The sequence below is a fragment of the Delphinapterus leucas genome, chromosome 2 (assembly GCF_059928025.1).
Source record: "Delphinapterus leucas isolate spDelLeu-1000000601 "Yukka" chromosome 2, BTC_Dleu_Yukka2, whole genome shotgun sequence".
NCBI classification, from domain to species: Eukaryota; Metazoa; Chordata; class Mammalia; order Artiodactyla; family Monodontidae; genus Delphinapterus; species Delphinapterus leucas.
In genome coordinates, this window is record NC_143130.1 from 94036122 (window position 1) to 94055118 (window position 18997).

The 18997-nt window shown below is 36.6% G+C and overlaps 1 protein-coding gene across 3 annotated transcripts in view; it reads right to left on the reverse strand.

Annotated features, from left to right (window-relative positions):
- The window catches only part of GOLM2 (golgi membrane protein 2), a 111727-nt gene that overhangs the window by 50003 nt on the left and 42727 nt on the right, over positions 1-18997 (reverse strand). For all 3 annotated transcript variants that reach the window (XM_089907288.1, XM_089907287.1, XM_089907289.1), the window contains exons 2-6: positions 16946-17000; positions 10995-11097; positions 9189-9279; positions 5137-5281; positions 4743-4823 (exon numbers count right to left, since the gene is read on the reverse strand). In XM_089907288.1, the coding sequence (XP_089763414.1) occupies positions 4743-4823; positions 5137-5281; positions 9189-9279; positions 10995-11097; positions 16946-17000 (475 nt within the window). The remainder of the gene's footprint in view (positions 1-4742; positions 4824-5136; positions 5282-9188; positions 9280-10994; positions 11098-16945; positions 17001-18997) is intronic.

Genomic DNA, 18997 nt, shown 5'->3' on the forward strand with positions numbered 1-18997 from the left:
CCCACATACCGTGGAGCGGCTGGGCCCGTGAACCATGGCCGCTAAGCCTACGCGTCTGGGGCCTGTGCTCCACAGCGGGAGAGGCCGCAGCAGTGAGAGGCCCGCATACCGCAAAAAACAAAACAAAACCAAAACCCATTAAGGTTTAGCTCTATGGCTTTGGAAGCTGAGAAGCTGAAGCATCGTGCTAACCATAGGCGCATGCTATATACCCCTTTACTGTTTCAGAGCTGTATTTTAAGATAGTTCAGCACTGCTCTGCTATAGTTTCTAGTACAGTCTTGGCTATCGTAAACAAAACTGCTATTAACACATAAGGGTCTGTTTTTAAATTACAAGGATGGAAAAAAAAAATACAAGGATGAACTGTTCTTCCCTCTACTTCCTCTGTGGGATTATTGCCTCATTAGGGACTCCACATACACACCAGAACTTGTACTGGCATTAAGAATTATGACATAGATTACTTCAGGGAGAAAAGACAATACTCAGTAAAAGGAGTGACAAGGAGATAAAAATATGTTTCTAATAATATAAAATAATCATGGTAATAACAACAGCAGCTAAGATTTATATAGCACAGGCTATATGCCAGGCACACTGTTCTTGGTGCTTTACATTTAAACCTCACATCCACCCTATGAGGTTGAAACTGTTATCCTATTTCACTGATAAGGATAAGGGCAAATAAATGATCATATGCCTGTTAAAAGATAGAGCCAAGGGTCTGAATCCAGCAGTTTGACTCTAGAGACCATTGCCCCACTGCTAAAGATATTCTGGTAATTCAACCATACACATTTACTGGGACCTTGCCATGTTTACCATACTGAGAGCTCAAGGTACGAAGGTACAACATGGCTCTCCTTTATGTTTGCATCTAACTAGACTCTACAGCTCAAAGTTTCTTTTCACCAGTGACTATATCAAAATAATTTTTATACTCAAAACAATTCTCTAAATAATTAAGGATAACTGTTATGAACAATGATTCTCAAAGCAAACACCAACAATTCAAAGAGGTTCAAAAATTAATCCAGAAGACTTCTGGTTTCTGGTTCTGCATACAAGGAGCTCAGAAGTTGCCACTCTATCCTAACAACAAGAAAAAAGCTAAACAGTCTGAAAAATCAACAACTCTTCTTGGGTCCATAAGAAAGAGTAGGACACAGGGCAAACTACTACCACCATGATTAGAGGGACAGGCAAATATGGGAGTCTTGGTTTACAAGAGAGACTAATGAACAGAAACTGCCATAGAAGGCAGTGACGGTACCAAAACCTGAACTGTAACTAATTAATTGCCAGAGGCTCAGTATGGGCAACTCATAGTTAAAACTCTAGGGGGACCCAGTCACAGAGGGGGCTCCCTCAAAGCTGTGAAATTTATCTCCAGGAGCTCAACTAGGTTCCCATAGTAAATACGGAGAAACATCCGCTCGGGCAGGGGGAGGGCAAAAGGAACCATTTTTGAAATACACCAAAGCACTCAGTTCTCTGTCTGCCCTCCGCAGAAACTAGTTGAACAGCGCCTAAACTGCTAGGGCATTATCAGAGTCTAAGTGACCTGGGGAAGGGAAATACCCAACTCCAGCCCACTCTAGCCACCCTGTCTCACCTAAGGGGGGAGGAAAAAAACTGAAACACTTGTGAAGTTCAGAGTCCAGAGACACAGGCTTGCTAAAAGCCTGGGACCTAACATAGGACTACAGAATGCTTTCCCTCCCCGACACCTCACCACCACATTACTAAAGACCTATTTACAACAGTTTCTCTTCCCTGGTATATCATGTTAAGGTATCAAGGAAAAATTACAAGGCACACTGAAAGGCGAAAAATGCAATTTGAAAAGAGAGAGTAAGCTTCAGAACCACACACAGACCAGGAATTTAAAACTGTAATTAATATGCTAAGAACTCTAATGGATAAAGCAGACAGCATGCAAGAATAGATAGGCAATATAAGTACAGAGACAGAAATCCCAGAAAGAATCAAAAAGCAATACTAGAGATCAAAAACACTGTAACAGAAATGAACAGTGCCTTTGATGGGTTTATTAGTAGGCTGGAGAAGGCTGAGGAAAGAAGCTCTGAGCTAAAGGATATATCAATAGTATCCTCAAAAACTGAAAAGCAAAGAGGACAAAGGCTGGAAAAAAACAGAACCAAATACCTAAGACAAGTACAAAAGGTGTAACAAATGCATAGTGAGAATACCAGAAGGAGAAGAGAGAAAAGAACAGAAGAAATATTTGAAATCATAATGACTGAGAATTTCCCCAAATTAATGTCAAACCGCAAACTACAGATCAAGGAAGCTCAGGGAACACCAAGCAGGATAAATGCCAAAACAAACAAACAAAAACTAAACAAAAAAACTGCTCCACAGTATATCATTTTCAAATTACAGAAAATCAAAGATAAAAAAAAATTAATTCACTTGTACACTGTTGGCGGGAATGTAAATTGGTGCAGCCACTGTGGAAAACACTATGGAGGTTTCTCAAAAAACTAAAAACAGAGCTACCATATGATCCAACAATTCCACTCCAGGGTAAGTATCCAAAAGAAAAATACCACTAATTTGAAAAGATACACATACCCCAATGTTCCTAGCAGCATTATTTACAATTACCAGGATATGGAAGCAACCTAAGTGTCCATCAATGGATGAATGGATAAAGAAGATGTGGTATAGGCAATATAAGTACAGAGATAGAACAGAATACTACTCAGTCATAAAAAAGAGTGAACTTTTGCCATTTGTATCAACGTGTATGGACTTGGAGGGAATTATGCTACATGAAATAAGTCAGAGAAAGACAAATACTATATGATATCACTTACATGTGGAATCTAAAATATACAACAAACTAGTGAATAAAACAAAAAAGAAGCAGACTCACAGATATAGAGAACAAACAAGTGGTTACCCGTGGGGAGAGGGGAGAGGGGAGGAGCGATATAAGGGTGGGGGGAAAAAAGGGGTTATTATGGGATTATATGAAATCATGTGTGTGAAACTTTTGAAAACTGTGAAGCACTACAGAATTTAAAGAATCTTTCATTCAGTTAGAAAAAGTAAGCACAACGTAAAGAGAAAAATCAATCTAAAACTCGGTGAGCCTAGGACTAGAGTAAGTACTGCAAAAATTCAGAATACATAGTCCTTGCTTTCAACATTTCTTTAAATTTACATCTAAGCCAGTGGTTCTTAAACTTTAGCAAAGACCAAAATCACCTGGAGAGCCTGTTAAAACACAAACTGCTGGGCTATATCTCAAGAATTTCTTATGCAGCAGGTCTGGAATGGGACCTAAGAATTAGTGTTTCTAACAAGCTCCTGGGTAATGCTGATACTGCTAGTCCAAGGACCACACTTTAAGAATCACTGGATAATTTCATTGCCTTATAAACAAATCATGCTCATCCTTACTCTTTATTTTTAAACTCATGTTCTTCCTCTTGTCCCGACCTTTATTTCAAGGGAATATACTGTGAATTGGAAACTCAAAAGAATATAATAGATACGAAAGAATCTGAGAAGATAAAAAAACTATACAAATGAAAGGACTAATACTTCATGCATTTGGACCTCAGACACTCAGCAGTTTCAGCCACATACAATGAGCTATATAACCACAGAAGTGATCACAGAGATGGAAAAGGAACAAAAACAGCTAAGAAGGACCAAAGATGTGCTGTTTCTTCCTATTTTCCACCATAATATATTGCAGTCAGCAAGGAGGGGTACCTATGATAGCTAAGAAAAATAGAAAAAACTGAATGTGATTAGGATAGCAGCAGTGATACAGACCAAGTGGAAATGGACAAGAAGTAGACACATTAATGGAGAAAAAGATATACACTGAACAGAAGTAGCCATAAAACAAGGGAAAAAAGTGAATAAGCTATTTAAAGTGTCGGGTGATTAACTGAAAAGAAACGCCAAGTCCTAAAAACCTATATAACGGTATTACTATGCCATATTAAAGCACATCAACAACACAGCAATCTAGGAACATTTAGCCTGAAAGAAATAAGCCACACATACTTTTAGTAAACATAAGTAACTAACATAGCATAACTGTCATGAGAAATAACTCTGAGTCATCAAGAAAAAGTTCAAATATGTTTGACGCTTTTTTTCTTTATGCTTGACTCTTAAGGCAAAAACAAGTACTTTATACATTTTAGCAAAATTTTTCATAAAAATATATCCAAAACATTTATATCTTGAGTTAGTTAACTGGAAATATCAATCATCCAGATATCTGTGACTTTTCTCAGGTGTTACTCAGAAAAACAATAGTCACACGATGGGCTTCCCTGGTGGTGCAGTGGTTAAGAATCCGCCTGCCAGTGCAGGGGACACAGGTTCGAGCCCTGGTCCGGGAAGATCCCACATGCCGTGGAGCAACTAAGCCCGTGCACCACAACTACTGAGCCTGCGCTCTAGAGCCCGCGAGCCACAACTACTCAGCCCACATGCCACAACTACTAAAGCCTGCGTGCCTAGAGCCCATGCTCTGCAACAAGAGAAGCCACCGCAATAAGAAGTCCATGCACTGCAATGAAGAGTAGCCCCAACTTGCCACAACTAGAGAAAGCCCATGTGTGACAACAAAGACCCAATGCAGCCAAAAATAAATAAATAAATTTATTTTTAAACAAACAAACAATAGAGTCACATGAAAAATAACATGATCACTTCAGTTAAATAGTCTAATAACTTTTACTTACCAATGGGAAGATCTTCAGCTTTTGCAAGGTCATTCTCTTCTATTCCAGGCATCCCTGCATCACCACCTCGTTTGATTTGTTCTGCCCAAGTAACAGTAACAAAAAATATAATTTTATATTTTTCATTACATAAATTGAAAATATTTTGAAGGAATGTAATAATCAGTTTGTAGAGCAATAGGCTATATCAAATGAATATCTTTATATCTTGCTTTGGACATAGTTGTAACTCTATAAACTTACTGTTTTTTCTTCTCTATTAAAGGATCCAAATTTGAAACAGACACCTAATCATAATGGAAGTAAAATCAAACAATATTCTTTATGATTCAATAATCCACTTCAAAATGAGAAAAATAATAGTTTTTCTATTAACACAAAATAATAGTAATACCTTTCCCATGTGGAATATGATTGCTTGAGGGTTCTTCATGCTTGCCTGCAGCATTCTCAGCAACTTTTGGAATGTTTTTAGGTACCGCATGATGGTTTATATCCAATTCATTTCCATCTTTTGATTCAAACTTGTGGGCCTCTTGCTGTAAGATTTGGTAACAGTAAGTATTTTTCAGTTCAAAATGTGAAACTACTGAAACAACTATTAACTTAATATTCTGAAACAATTCATGTTTTTGAAATACATACCATGGGTCTAAATTCTAAACACTTGGAGATGTGGGATATATTATTTTCTGTTCAGTTTTTATACCTGATATGAATTCAGAGAGTAAGTAATATTTTTTAAAAGTCTCTATCATAAATGGCCTAAAATTTTAGGCAGAGATAATTCCCTTTGGCTATGCTGATAATTCTCTTTGGTGATTCTGTGAGAAGACAGTCTTGCTGAGCACTGTAGGTTGCTGTGGAGGCCTACAGTTTGGCACAGTCTTGGGTGCTGTGGGCAGAGTGGATTCTGTATAGGCATATGCTGTAATCGAGTAGGATAGCAGAGAGCAGGAGGATGGCACACAGGTGTCCCCTCAAGTGTGATAGATGGCTACTGACATTGTCAGGCTTTTCCCCAAGTAGAAACAGCAAGGGTAGAAAACAGGCAAACTTCTTCCCAGGTGCACTGGCCACTCAAGCATAGGAAGGAATGGCAGAACAATGCACAAGTCAATGCTCCCTGTAACCTGCTTCAACTAACCATATCTCCTCCTTGGAAACTTGAATCTTCAGGTTTATGATTAGGTCTGACTCAATTCTGTGGGGGGCCAGTTTCCTCTTTTATATTGGTTGAGTTGCCTCAGTGGAAAACTGGGAGAGGCAAGGAGTCAAGTACACATGCTTGGGTTGCCATATTAACATTTAATGCATAATAATATTAACATTAAATGTTCTGTCAACTCTAAAGCATTACGCAGTGCAATCATTGATAACATTATAAAAAACAATAGTACTAAAAAATCTATAGAAAATCTAGAAAAATAGGAGGCAAATTGTAAGAATTTGTCACAATAAAGAAGAAAGGGTGCTTTGACAATCAGGTGTAGGTATTCCAGTGTATCTGGCAGATAAAATCAACAACAAACATTTGCACTGTGTTTCATAGTTTACAAATTGTTTTCAAGTCTATCCTTTAGTGGAGACAAATGAATAGTTTTGGGAAAAACAAAATAAAACTGAGGCTTAAAGAAGTTTAAGCAGCTTGTTCAAGATTACAAAGCTAGAGAAGTGTGGAAAAGGGATTCAAACCACAGTCTTTCTCACTCCCACAGTTTTTGGGAACTTGGTAAGCGATAGCCAATTCTGAGAGCTTAATTGCTGATGAGTGAAACGATAAGTTGAAATTTCTGAACATGTCAGTATGAAGGCCAAAGGTGAGAAAATCGTTGAGGTACAACCTGAGCAGCCATCCTGCATCTCTGTGCATTTTTGCTATAATGCTACATCATAAGGCTACTTCCATAATATTCCACTGCTTTTTGATGTGGATAAAACAAACAATAATAAACAAAATTTAAAAGTCAACAAACTAGTGGTCAAAAATACTTCTCCATTTAAAACAGTTAATAAAGATGTTGTCCCTTTGATGTATTATTAACAGCAATACCTTTACGTGAATGGACAATATTAAATACTATTAACAAAATAAGATGGCTTCCTAAATGCAGTACTGTTGATTTGGTAAGGGGGCCACTTAATTGTTTTTTTGTTTTTTAATAAATTTATTTGTTTTTTTATTTTTGGCTGTGTTGGGTCTTTGTTGCTGCGTGAGGGCTTTTCTCTAGTTGCGGAGAGTGGGGGCTACTCTTCGTTGCGGTGCGTGGGCTTCTCACTACGGTGGCTTCTCTTGTTGCGGAGCGCAGGCTCTAGATGCGTGGGCTTCAGTAGTTGTGGCACGTGGGCTCAGTAGTTGTGGCTCGCTGGCTCTAGAGTGCAGACTCAGTAGCTGTGGCACACGGGCTTAGTTGGTCTGCGGCATATGGGATCTTCCCAGACCAGGGCTCGAACCCATGTCCCCTGCACTGACAGGCGGATTCTTAACCACTGCGCCACCAGGGAAGTCCCCCTAATTGTTTTTTAAATAAACTTCTTACTCTGAAATAATTTAGATTTACAGAAAAGTAATTACCCACCTCCCAATTTCCCTTAATATTAACATCACAATAGCACAGCACATTTGCAAAACTAAGAAACCAACATTAGTACATTATTAACTAAACTCCAGACTTTACTTAGACTTCACCACTTTTTCCATTAAGACCTTCTTCTGTTCCAGGATCCAATCCAGGATACTACACTGCATTTATTTAATTTAATTTATTTATTTATTTAATTTTTTACTACATTGCATTTAAGTACTCAGGTCTTCTTAGTCTCCTCTGGTTTATAACCATTTATCTTTGTAGCATGAAAGCAATAAACAAATGAGTGTGGCTGTGTTATAATAAAATTGTATTTGTAGACACTAAGATTTGAATTTCTTACAACTTTCCCATGTCATAAAATATTCTTTTGACTTTTTAACCATTTTTCAATGTAATGACCGTTTTTTGCTGATGGGCAGTTAAAAACAGGCAGGAGGTTGGACTTAGTTTGCTGACCCCCTCCCCAGAGTAATTTCCAAGACAGGAATGTACTTAGTTAAAAAAAAAAAAAATCCCTCAATACAGCTTATGCTTGTTTCATATAGCTTACAATGGATTTGTTCCTACGAGAAACAACTCAAATTTCACAGAATCAACTAGTTATAGTAGTCGAAGAACAGAGAATGAGGATGAGGAGTAGATTAGGCAGCTGGTATGTCACCCTACAAAGGAGAAATGCTCTTAAGCATCTCCATTCCTCCCCACCTTGCTCCATTTATGGCAGGATAAGTGCAAAGAAGAGCTGGAGTAGATATTAGCTAATTAATAATGTAAAAATAGCCTAATATAGAAGAGCAGAAAGGGAGAACTACACTTGGCAGGAAAAAGGAAAAAGCTTATATACGTGCTTCTTGGGAGAAGAGAAGAGAGCAAATTCATCCCATTATTTATATACTGGGCTTGTAATAACACAATTGCAACAGCAAGCCTCTTGTTCCCTTCCTTCCGTGTTCTACTATGCTCCTCTAACCATCCAGTGTCTCAATAATACCTTCTGGCTGCCCTCAATGCCACCTAGGTAGCTCACTCAGGCCTGCCATCTTCCAGCAATCTATCCCCATGTCTCTTCAAGGAAGACTGCAGATAGGCAGCAGCCATTCCACTTTATAGATTAAAAAAAATGATGCCCTCAATATCATGCTGCAAAATAGTGAAAGAGCAAAGAATGAAAACCTGGTTTCCTTAGCTTCTAGTCCTTTAGGTGAGATGCTGCCAAAGACCAAGAAAAATACTTTTCACTATTCAATCTCTCTTAACTCTAAATCACAAGACTTTATACAAACCACAGCTAGTCAGATTAGATTATAGTGTATAAAAAAATGAATGTCCTAATGACTAGTAAACTTCAGACAAATTCCCTCCATTTCTAGCAGGACTTTCATAATATATATCAACTGGAATTGTATGAACTAAAAGAATTTGCCACCCCCAAAATATGAATCAAAATAGTGGCTAGTGTTTCATTTCTGTGTTTTAAGAAAGGAATTCAGAATAACAAAGACTGATAATTAAGGAAAATTTTTCTCAATTTTTTTCTATTTCTCAAAAGCATAAAATAGCAAATAGTTGATTTTCAAGTAAAATGATCATCCACTTTACAACCTAAGAAATAAATAGCAAAAATTATTTTTAAAAGTCAGGTAAAAGATATTTAGCTCAAAATTAGTTTTAAGAGTTGAGGTTATACTTTTGTAAATGTCTAATTTACTCAGCAGTAAAGCCACTGCAAGTCACTTTTAGAATTAGGCAGGCTAAAATACTTAAAAATATAATGTTTTATAACAAAAATACAAATTTTAACTTTTAAATTTTAAGATTTATAACAAAACATATTTTAAGTATTTTTAAAATTTACCTTTTGTTCCTGCAAAAACTGGTCTGCTAACTTTTTAATATTTTCTTCATGCTGTGCTCTTAATTCCTTGATCTGTTGTCCACACTGAAAACTAAATTACAAGTCATTCTTTTAGACTATTATTTTGGATTGATTCTCAAAGATGTCTAGAAGTTGAAAACATACATTTATAAGGATAAAGCATTCAGTTAGCAGGGGAGTGGGTAGGGAAGGACAATGAGCAGACATAAAAATAGCTCACAGCCAAAATTCTTACAATATTTGAACCTTTAACAGAGGATAAAAATATTGATAAAACTAATTAAAAAACAGAAATTAGAAAGATGAAAATTTATTTTTATAAGTTGCATTTATAAAGAAACAACTGTCAAAGTCAACTTCAATCATAGAAGAGAAAAACATTTTAGAAGAGAAAACTGTAAGACCAATATATAGTAATAGATAAGAAAAGCTAGAATTATAAGAGTTGATAAGGAGTGGCAGCAGATGATTCATCAAATAGTTAGTACTTTCAACGCAATAATAAAATCCTAAACCATAAGAAGAGCAACAATGGAAGAAACTAACAAAGAAGAGAGAATGCAACCAGCAAGAGAAAACGTAAAGGAACAAAACACATAAAGATTGTGAATTTCCACTGCACGGAGTAGTCAAAGAATACAAATAGATCATTCATGCAAAAAGAAACAAAGAATACATACACAGAAAAATGTTATCTTCCACCATTTAAAATGCAAATTAAACTTCTTATATGTATATATAGTACTATCTTATTACTATACTAGCAAAATTAAGTTAGAAATATAAAAGCCAATGTTGGTGGGGCTACAGGGAAACATTTACATTATAAATAAGTATAGTCATTTTACAAAGCAATCTTTCATATATGTGATAAGAGCAACAAGATCAATAAAACATTCTACCTCAGAAGTTCTATATTTGAGAATATAACCAGTGAAATAATGTAAGAGGGAGAAAATGCTTTTTGCACAAAGATTTTTATAGTTGATAGTCATAACAGTGAGAAAAGGAAAACTCCTACAATGGTCCAGCAGTTGGGAGAGATTAAACAAGCTTTGGTACACTAACATGCTGGAATAATATTTCTTTAATCCTAAAGATATATGTAAAATTACTGAATATTATTAGATTAAAATACATATATGTAAGTAGATGCATATTGATAACCTACAAGAGTAAGAAGTCAGAAATGGATAAACAGTTTAAAATACAGTGAATCTTTCTAATTTTTGGTGTGTAGACCCAAAAATACCTTTAACTGTAAAACTGATTTAATACACAATAAGCCCTTTTAAAGAGTAATTCTAGAAAGGCCCCTAAGAGGCTTCCCAACCTCATCACCAACAGTGCAGAGGTGTAAACAAAGGGACTGAAGTGCAGAACAGGAGAAGCAGCTGGTGCTTAGTCCCTCAGCTATTCTGGGGATATCTTCCACTGCCAGCTTTATCTTCTGGATTGACCCTCAAAAAGAACCACAGAATCTTCTTTCAGTCTTTGCCACAGCCCATTCAATAAAACTCAGACCTTGAAAGATTTTCTGTCTCACAATGAACTCTACTACATGGGTAGATTCAACATGCCTTGTAAGAGATATTTTCATGTTGTTCAACATATCAAAATAAAAGAGTGATTTCAAAGAGGCATAGAAAGATAACAGAAAAGGAACTTAAAAGACCTAGTAAAATGAAAGAAGAGAAGAAAAACAAAAGCCAGAAAGGAAGAAATGAATTGAAAGTTGGACAAATATTCAAGATTCATAAATATCTGTTGCATGTAGCATCTTACCTCTCATATTCTAACCTCTTCACGAGGTAAGTACTGTTCTTCCTATAGTCCTGGAGCTGGTCTTCTTGTCGAAGAAACTCCTGACGAAGCTCAGCGAGTTGCTCTATCCACAGAAGGTAAAAATCAAAGGAATGAAGTTTACTTTACTGCTTCCCATTGAGAAGGTATGGGATTTTCAAAAATTATATACAGGAAGTTAAATTTATATAATTAGTACCACATTTAATTGCCTTTCATACACATGCATGGGCAATAAAACAAGATAGCCTCAGTGGTTTCACATAAATCAGAAATATTAAAAATATATACATCTTTTCACATTATGTAGACAATATGCTAAGTTGTAGAAATAGTACAAAAAGAACTAACTATCTCTCTAAACCTTACTGCTCTATAAAAGTAGGGAAAAAATCATATTTTTTAGGTGTATTGGCCATGGGTACAGAATTCAATTCATTCTAAATCATACTTGATTCCCAAATTAGGTACCAATCATTTTAGATCTCATTTCTAGTTCTGCTACTGAGGTTTAGATCCACATATACCAAAATTCCATTTTCAAAGCTTATAACCTCCAGACTACAGCTAAGTTTTAGCTGTAATGAATAACATGAAATTTCAAACTGGATAGTAAATTAAAAGCTGGACCAGATCCCCTTTGGGAACCTTTAATCCATCATCACTGGCCCCACATTTTCTAGTCACTCCCTCTTTATCTAACCCTACAAATAAAAGAAATTCAGCCAGAAAAGAGAAATGTCAGTTTCTTGGATAGAGGATTAAAAAATTAGCCAACAGCCTTAGAAGTTAAGCAAAAGTAGTAAAGAAAGTTTTAATTTTTATAAATGGGAACAGAGGTCTATTCTGTATAAGCAATAATGACTTATTAAGATTAAAGTATAATATCTAACCATAATGTACAATATTATAACTATAACATAACATCTACTTTTCATAGAGGGCTTACAGAAATAATCTTGTTACTTTAAAGGCACTCAAAAAATGCTTGTGATGTAAGTTTTTAAAAAGATATAAACATATATTTATAATATAAATCTTTATAAAAAGATATATATCTTTATAAAAAGATATATCTTTATAAAGACATTATCTTATAATATCTTTATAATATCTTATAAAGATATTATATCTTTATAAAAAGATATAAACATATATTTATAATATAAAATATATCCATGTAAAACAGATGAGAATAAAAATACATCAAAATGCTACCAGTGATTACACTTAGTGGTGGGATTCTGAGCATATTTTTTTCTCTACTTTCTAAATTTTATTGTGGAATCATAACTATGGTGATGACAAAAAGTAAAAATGTTAAAGTCACATGAACATTTGCTGAAGTATATAAAGTTTAACAATATGCATAATAACAGCTATTGTATAGTATTAATAATCAAATATGAAAAGTAAATGATTTACATAAAGTGCTTATAGGTAGTAAATATGCTTGCCTATTCAAGCCACATTTTTATTATTATTTTTAAATTTTATTTTTAAAAATTTATTTATTTATGGCTGTGTTGGGTCTTTGTTGCTGCACGTGGTCTTTCTCTAGTTGTGGCGAGTGGGAGCTACTCTTTGTTGCGGTGCACGGGCTTCTCACTGCAGTGGCGTCTCTTGTTGCGGAGCATGGGCTCTAGGCACATGAGCTTCAGTAGCTGTGTCATGTGGGCTCAGTAGTTGTGGCACACGGGCCCTAGAGCACAGGCTCAGTAGTTGTGGTGCATGGGCTTAGTTGCTCTGCGGCATGTGGGATCTTCCCAGACCGGGGCTCAAACCCGTGTCCCCTGCATTGGCAGGCGGATTCTTAACCACTGCGCCACCAGGGAAGCCCTATTACTTTTATTTTAATTGAGATATAACATTGTGTAAGTTCAAGGTGTACAACATGTTGATTTGATTCACTCACGTATTGTGAAATGATTACCATCATAGCATTAGCCAACATGTCCACCATCTCACATAATTACCACTTTTTTGTGGTGATAACATTTAAGATCTACTGTCTTAGCAACTTTCAAGTATATAATACAGTCTTGTTAACTATAATCACCATTCTGTATATAGATCACCAAAACTTATTCATCTTATAACAGTTTGTACCCTTTGACCAACATCTCATTTTCCCCACACACCTCCCAGCCACCTCCCTGTAGAACGGTAGCCACCATTCTACTCTCTGTGTCTATGAGTTTAGTCAAGTCACATTTTAAATTTCTCTTCTTACTCTATTAATTCTCCAATATATAAACACGGTTGATTTCTGTAGTTTTTCACATTACTCCCACCCTAGATAAAAGTAACAAATCTGAGGTCAGGTATCCCTGAATAACATATTCAGCTTGTTACCTGATCCCTGGTCCCATTTATTAAGAAACAGAGGGCTAGAGGTAGCAGAACTCTGGCCTCAGCTATGGATGCTGAGTCTACAGAAACAATGAGATCCCAGCAGGAGGCAGTGACAAAAAGCCTTGTAGTTTACAGACAGTGTTAGCCAGTTCCCTGAAACTGTACTCAAGAAGGAAATATTTTAGAATTGAAAGTTACTACAATTAAAAAAAAAAGAAAAGAAAAATCAAATCAGCACTACCTAGTAGCTACTAGGGAATGGACCTCAACTGGTGGTCAGGACTCATTCAGGCTTCTTTTTCCTACACAGTAAACTAACTGAAGCAGCTAAGTTTACCTTCAGAATGAACCTGAGGCTTAGTATGATTTTAAGATTTGGGATGGCTTCTCTGCCTCCCCACAAAGTTTCTCACTAACAATATTTGAAATACCTTTATCAGGAAATAAAGTTTTCATTTTTAAATGGAGATAAAAGGCTTAAAATTCAATTGACAGAAAAATAGAACATCAGTATGAGTGAGTTCCAGTCCATGTAAAATATCAGATTCTAACCTATTTGAATACAGGGAAAGGATTATAAAGCATGCAGCAGATTGATGCTTTGAGTGGGCCAAAATAAAGACTTGAAAGGGGACAAGTAGAGTTCTCTGGTGGTATAGTGGTTAGGATTCGGTGCTTTCACTGCAGTGGCAAGGGTTCAATCCCTGGTTGGGAAATTGAGATCCCGCAAGCCACGTGCCGTGGCCAAAAAAATGGGGGCAAGGGGAGTAAACAGATCAGAAAGCAAAACTAAAGACAAAATTTTCCTATATCACAATTTTACTTTCAACTGATTGCCATGTGTTTTCTTCATTTTAAACCCAAAGATACTCTGTGTCTAGTGTGGCTGCTCTAGGTCACCACAGCAGGATGCTCAGAGTAACTTTTTTTTTTTTTAATTTTTGGCTGCGTTGGGTCTTCGTTGCTGCACGCGGGCTTTCTCTAGTTGCCGCAAGTGGGGGGGCTACTCTTCATTGCAGCGCACAGGCTTCTCATTGTGGTTGCTTCTCTTGTTGCGGAGCACGGGTGCTAGGCTTGCAGGCTTCAGTAGTTGTGGCACGTGGGCTCAGTAGTTGTGGCTCGTGGGCTCTAGAGCGCAGGCTCAGTAGTTGTGGTGCATGGGCTTAGTTGCTCCGCAGCATGTGGGATCTTCCCGGACCAGGGATCAAACCTGTGTCCCCTGAATTGGCAGGGGGACTCTTAACCACTGCAACACCAGGAAAGTCCCCAGAGTAACTTAATATGAGATCAGGTCCAAGGTTGATTGTGCAGGGTAGTCTAGCTCTGACAGTAATATCATGGTATGCTATAGAAAGATATGGCCATAATCTCTCAATTTAACTTCTAGGATGATCTTTTAAAGCCAAAAAAAAAAATTTACTTCTGGAAATTTTTTATTGCAAATTTTCTTTCAGTAATAGGAATAAAAATAAGGTAAACTATTCAAAATAAATCAGTGTATAGTAGAATGCTAATTTACTTTCTCAGGCATTAAAAACCAACCCTAATCCTCTTATTTCCAAGAAAATATTAAAAGATTTTTTTTAGGATCTTGATGTGTATTAATTCCATTATATCCGACATTAATGTCAATGAAAACAGTCAAATACGGATTTTACTGTCAACTTGTCAAGAAGTTTGTTTCAGCAGAAAGAGTTCCCAGGGTGCAAAAGTCACATTAATGAAATTCAATCTCAAGCATCCAAGCTTCAGTAACTGCACTAAAACCAAAAGTTGCATGGTATGAGTTCAAATCAAAGCTTTTTTCTCTGCTAAAGATTATCATCAAAATTTCAAAACATCTCAAGATCTACTTCAACACATACAGCAAAATAAAGATTTTTACTCAGTAACATAGGCTGTCATTTTCTCTGACATGTACTAGCAAAACCCATAGGACTTCCTATTCAACTGATCTATTACTATTTAATAAGAAATATACTTTGATGACAAGCAAAATCATTTGTAAAAATTGCAAGCTGGAAGCAGCACTGACAGTGTGCCATCTTCTGTGTCATCCTGTGCACTCCTGTGAGTCAAAAAGAGTAGAATATGGACACAAATGCAACAACAATTATTGTGGCCAACCAGAAAGTAAATTTTTAACAGAAAATCAAAGCTGCTCTAAATCATAGATAGTAAAAAATTAATAATTCCTATGTCTGGGTTATAACACACAAATGATATTTCCTAATGGATTTGCTAGGTGAGAAGCAAAACTTACATAAATTACAAAGTCAACTTAGGTTGACTTCTTCAAGAGGATGTTTGAAAATATATTACCTGGGATTTCCCTGGTGGTGCAGTGGTTAAGAAGCTGCCTGCCAATGCAGGGGGCACAGGTTCAATCCTTGGTCTGGGAAGATCCCACATGCCGCGGAGCAACTAAGCCCGTGCGCCACAACTACTGAGCCTGTGCTCTAGAGCCCGCAAGCCAAAACTACTGATCTCGTGTGCCCCAACTACTGAAGCCCGTGAACTCTAGGGCCCGCATGCTGTTAACTACTGAGCCTGTGTGCTGCAACTACTGAAGTCCACGTGCCTAGAGCCCGTGCTCCACAACAAGAGAAGCCACTGCAATGAGAAGCCCACACACTGCAATGAAGAGTAGCCCCAGCTCATGGCAACTAGAGAAAGCCCACATGCAGCAACAAAGACCCAACGCAGCCAATAAATAAATAAATAAATATAAATAAATTTGAAAAATATATGTATATATTACCTAATTCTATCTAAATAGGTTTAAAATGGTTATAAAGATATAGTTATGAAATTAGAGAGCAAGTATTACCCACATATATAAACTCAGAGTCACTGCATGCAAAGTTTTAAAATATATAGGGTTGTAATCAAAAGGTATGAGGGAAAAGCGGGATAGTCCTCAGACCCCAAACTCCAAAGGCCAGTGACAGTGTGAAGTAATGTAAGCAGGTGATAGAGCTTGTTCTCTTTACCTATTATTTTTCATAAGAGCTTTAGTCATCTCCTATCACTTCATCTAAGTGAAAAAAAATCTGTCTTCTTACTTTCTTTTTATCTATCTACCTACCTACCTATCTATCAAATCTGTCTCCAGGTTTCTTCCCAGTTTTTGTTGCAGGTTTCTTTGATCCTGGGGTATCTAAAACATTAAGTTTGGAGGATTTTTCCAACGCATCCCTAGATCGGAATGGATTATTTTAGCAGACTGGACACAGAACAGAGGAATCATCCCTAATCTTTTCCCTAGAAATCTGACAGTCTCCGAAGTTACACCTCAATTTTCTTTGAGGATTCTTCTAACATTTCACTGCATGAACTCTGTCTACAGCACAAGATTAAAATGCAGACCTCAAATATTAACTTGCACTTATTATATATAAAGCAACATTAAAAATTTTTCAATATATCTTAAGACAAAAGGATAAATGTTTTGCAATCAGAGGAGATTTGTTCAAAAATTCTATTTCATTTAGCTGTTTAACTTGAGGATTTCTTAATTCTTCAGGATTTTAGACATTTAGTGACCTTTATCTTTAATCTGTAATTAAGTTTCTTACCCTTTAAATGATGTATGTCTGCCATCTGATATGATATGTTGTTCTGCAGTTTAACCTGAAAAAAAAATCATTTTCATTTTACTAAAGAATATGTAGTTTTGCTCATATTTACTTTTGTTCCCTCATATTCACTTTGAGCTTGATCATAAGTACAAAAGAAAAATCCTTAAGTTATGCATAACACACCACTTTCCAAAAAGAATGAGAAATAAGTTCTGATTTTGTAATACTCATTTTAAATTTGCACAAGAATATTCATTTTACTTAATATATAGTATAACAATTTTCAAAAGTTTTTAAGTTTGATTCCAAAGGTGATTTGGAGGATGAGACCATATGAAAAAGAACAAACATCTTCCTTTCTTCATCTCCCAAACATTCAGAGGGTACCTTCCTTTGGAGAAGAACCACCAATGCTTCTCCAGCTCTTTTTAGGGTAAAGGCACTTGGTGCTGCAGCCAGGAGTCAGTGCTGTGCCTCTGAGGTGGGAGAGCCAACTTCAGGACACTGGTCCATAAGAGACCTCCCAGCTCCACATAATATCAAATGGCGAAAATCTCCCAGAGATCTCCATCTCAACACCAACACCCAGCTTCACTCAACGACCAGCAAGCTACAGTGCTGGACATCTTATGCCAAACAACTAGCAAGACAGGAACACAACACCATCCATTAGCAAAGAGGCTGCCTAAGATCATAATAAGTCCACAGAAACCCCAAAACACACTACCAGACGTGGACCTGCCCACCAGAAAGACAAGATCCAGCCTCATTCACCAGAACACAGGCACTAGTCCCCTCCACCAGGAAACCTACACAACCCACTGAACCAACTTTAGCCACTGGGGACAGACACCAAAAACAACGGGAACTACAAACCTGCAGCCTGCAAAAAGGAGACCCCAAACACAGTAAGATAAGCAAAATGAGAAGACAGAAAAACACACAGCAGATGAAGGAGCAAGATAAAAACCCACCAGACCTAACAAATGAAGAGGAAATAGGCTGTCTACCTGAAAAAGAATTCAGAATAATGATAGTAAAGATGATCCAAAATCTTGGAAATAGAATAGAGAAAATGCAAGAAACATTTAATAAGGACTTACAAGAACTAAAGATGAAACAAGCAATGATGAACAACACAACAAATGAAATTAAAAATACTCTAGAAGGGATCAACAGCAGAATAACTGAGGCAGAAGAACGGATAAGTGACCTGGAAGATAAAATAGTGGAAATAACTACTGCAGAGCAGAATAAAGAAAAAAGAATGAAAAGAACTGAGGACAGTCTCAGAGACCTCTGGGACAACATTACATGCACCAACATTCAAATTATAGGGGTTCCAGAAGAAGAAGAGAAAAAGAAAGGGTCTGAGAAAATATTTGAAGAGATTATAGTTGAAAACTTCCCTAATACGGGAAAGGAAATAATTAATCAAGTCCAGGAAGCACAGAGAGTACCATACAGGATAAAATCAAGGAGAAACACGCCAAGACACATATTAATCAAACTGTCAAAAATTAAATACAAAGAAAACATATTAAAAGCAGCAAGGGAAAAACAACAAATAACACACAAGGGAATTCCCATAAGGTTAACAGCTGATCCTTCAGCAGAAACTCTGCAAGCCAGAAGGGACTGGCAGGACATATTTAAAGTGATGAAGGAGAAAAACCTACAACCAAGATTACTCTACCCAGCAAGGATCTCATTCAGATTTGATGGAGAAATTAAAACCTTTACAGAAAAGCAAAAGCTGAGAGAGTTCAGCACCACCAAACCAGCTTTACAACAAATGCTAAAGGATCTTCTCTAGGCAAGAAACACAAGAGAAGGAAAAGACCTATAATAACAAACCCAAAACAATTAAGAAAATGGGAATAGGAACATACATGTCGATAATCGCCTTAAATGTAAATGGATTAAATGCACCTACCAAAAGACACAGACTGGCTGAACGGATACAAAAACAAGAACCATATATATATATTGTCTACAAGAGACCCACTTCAGACTGAGAGACACATACAGACTGAAAGTGAGGGGAGG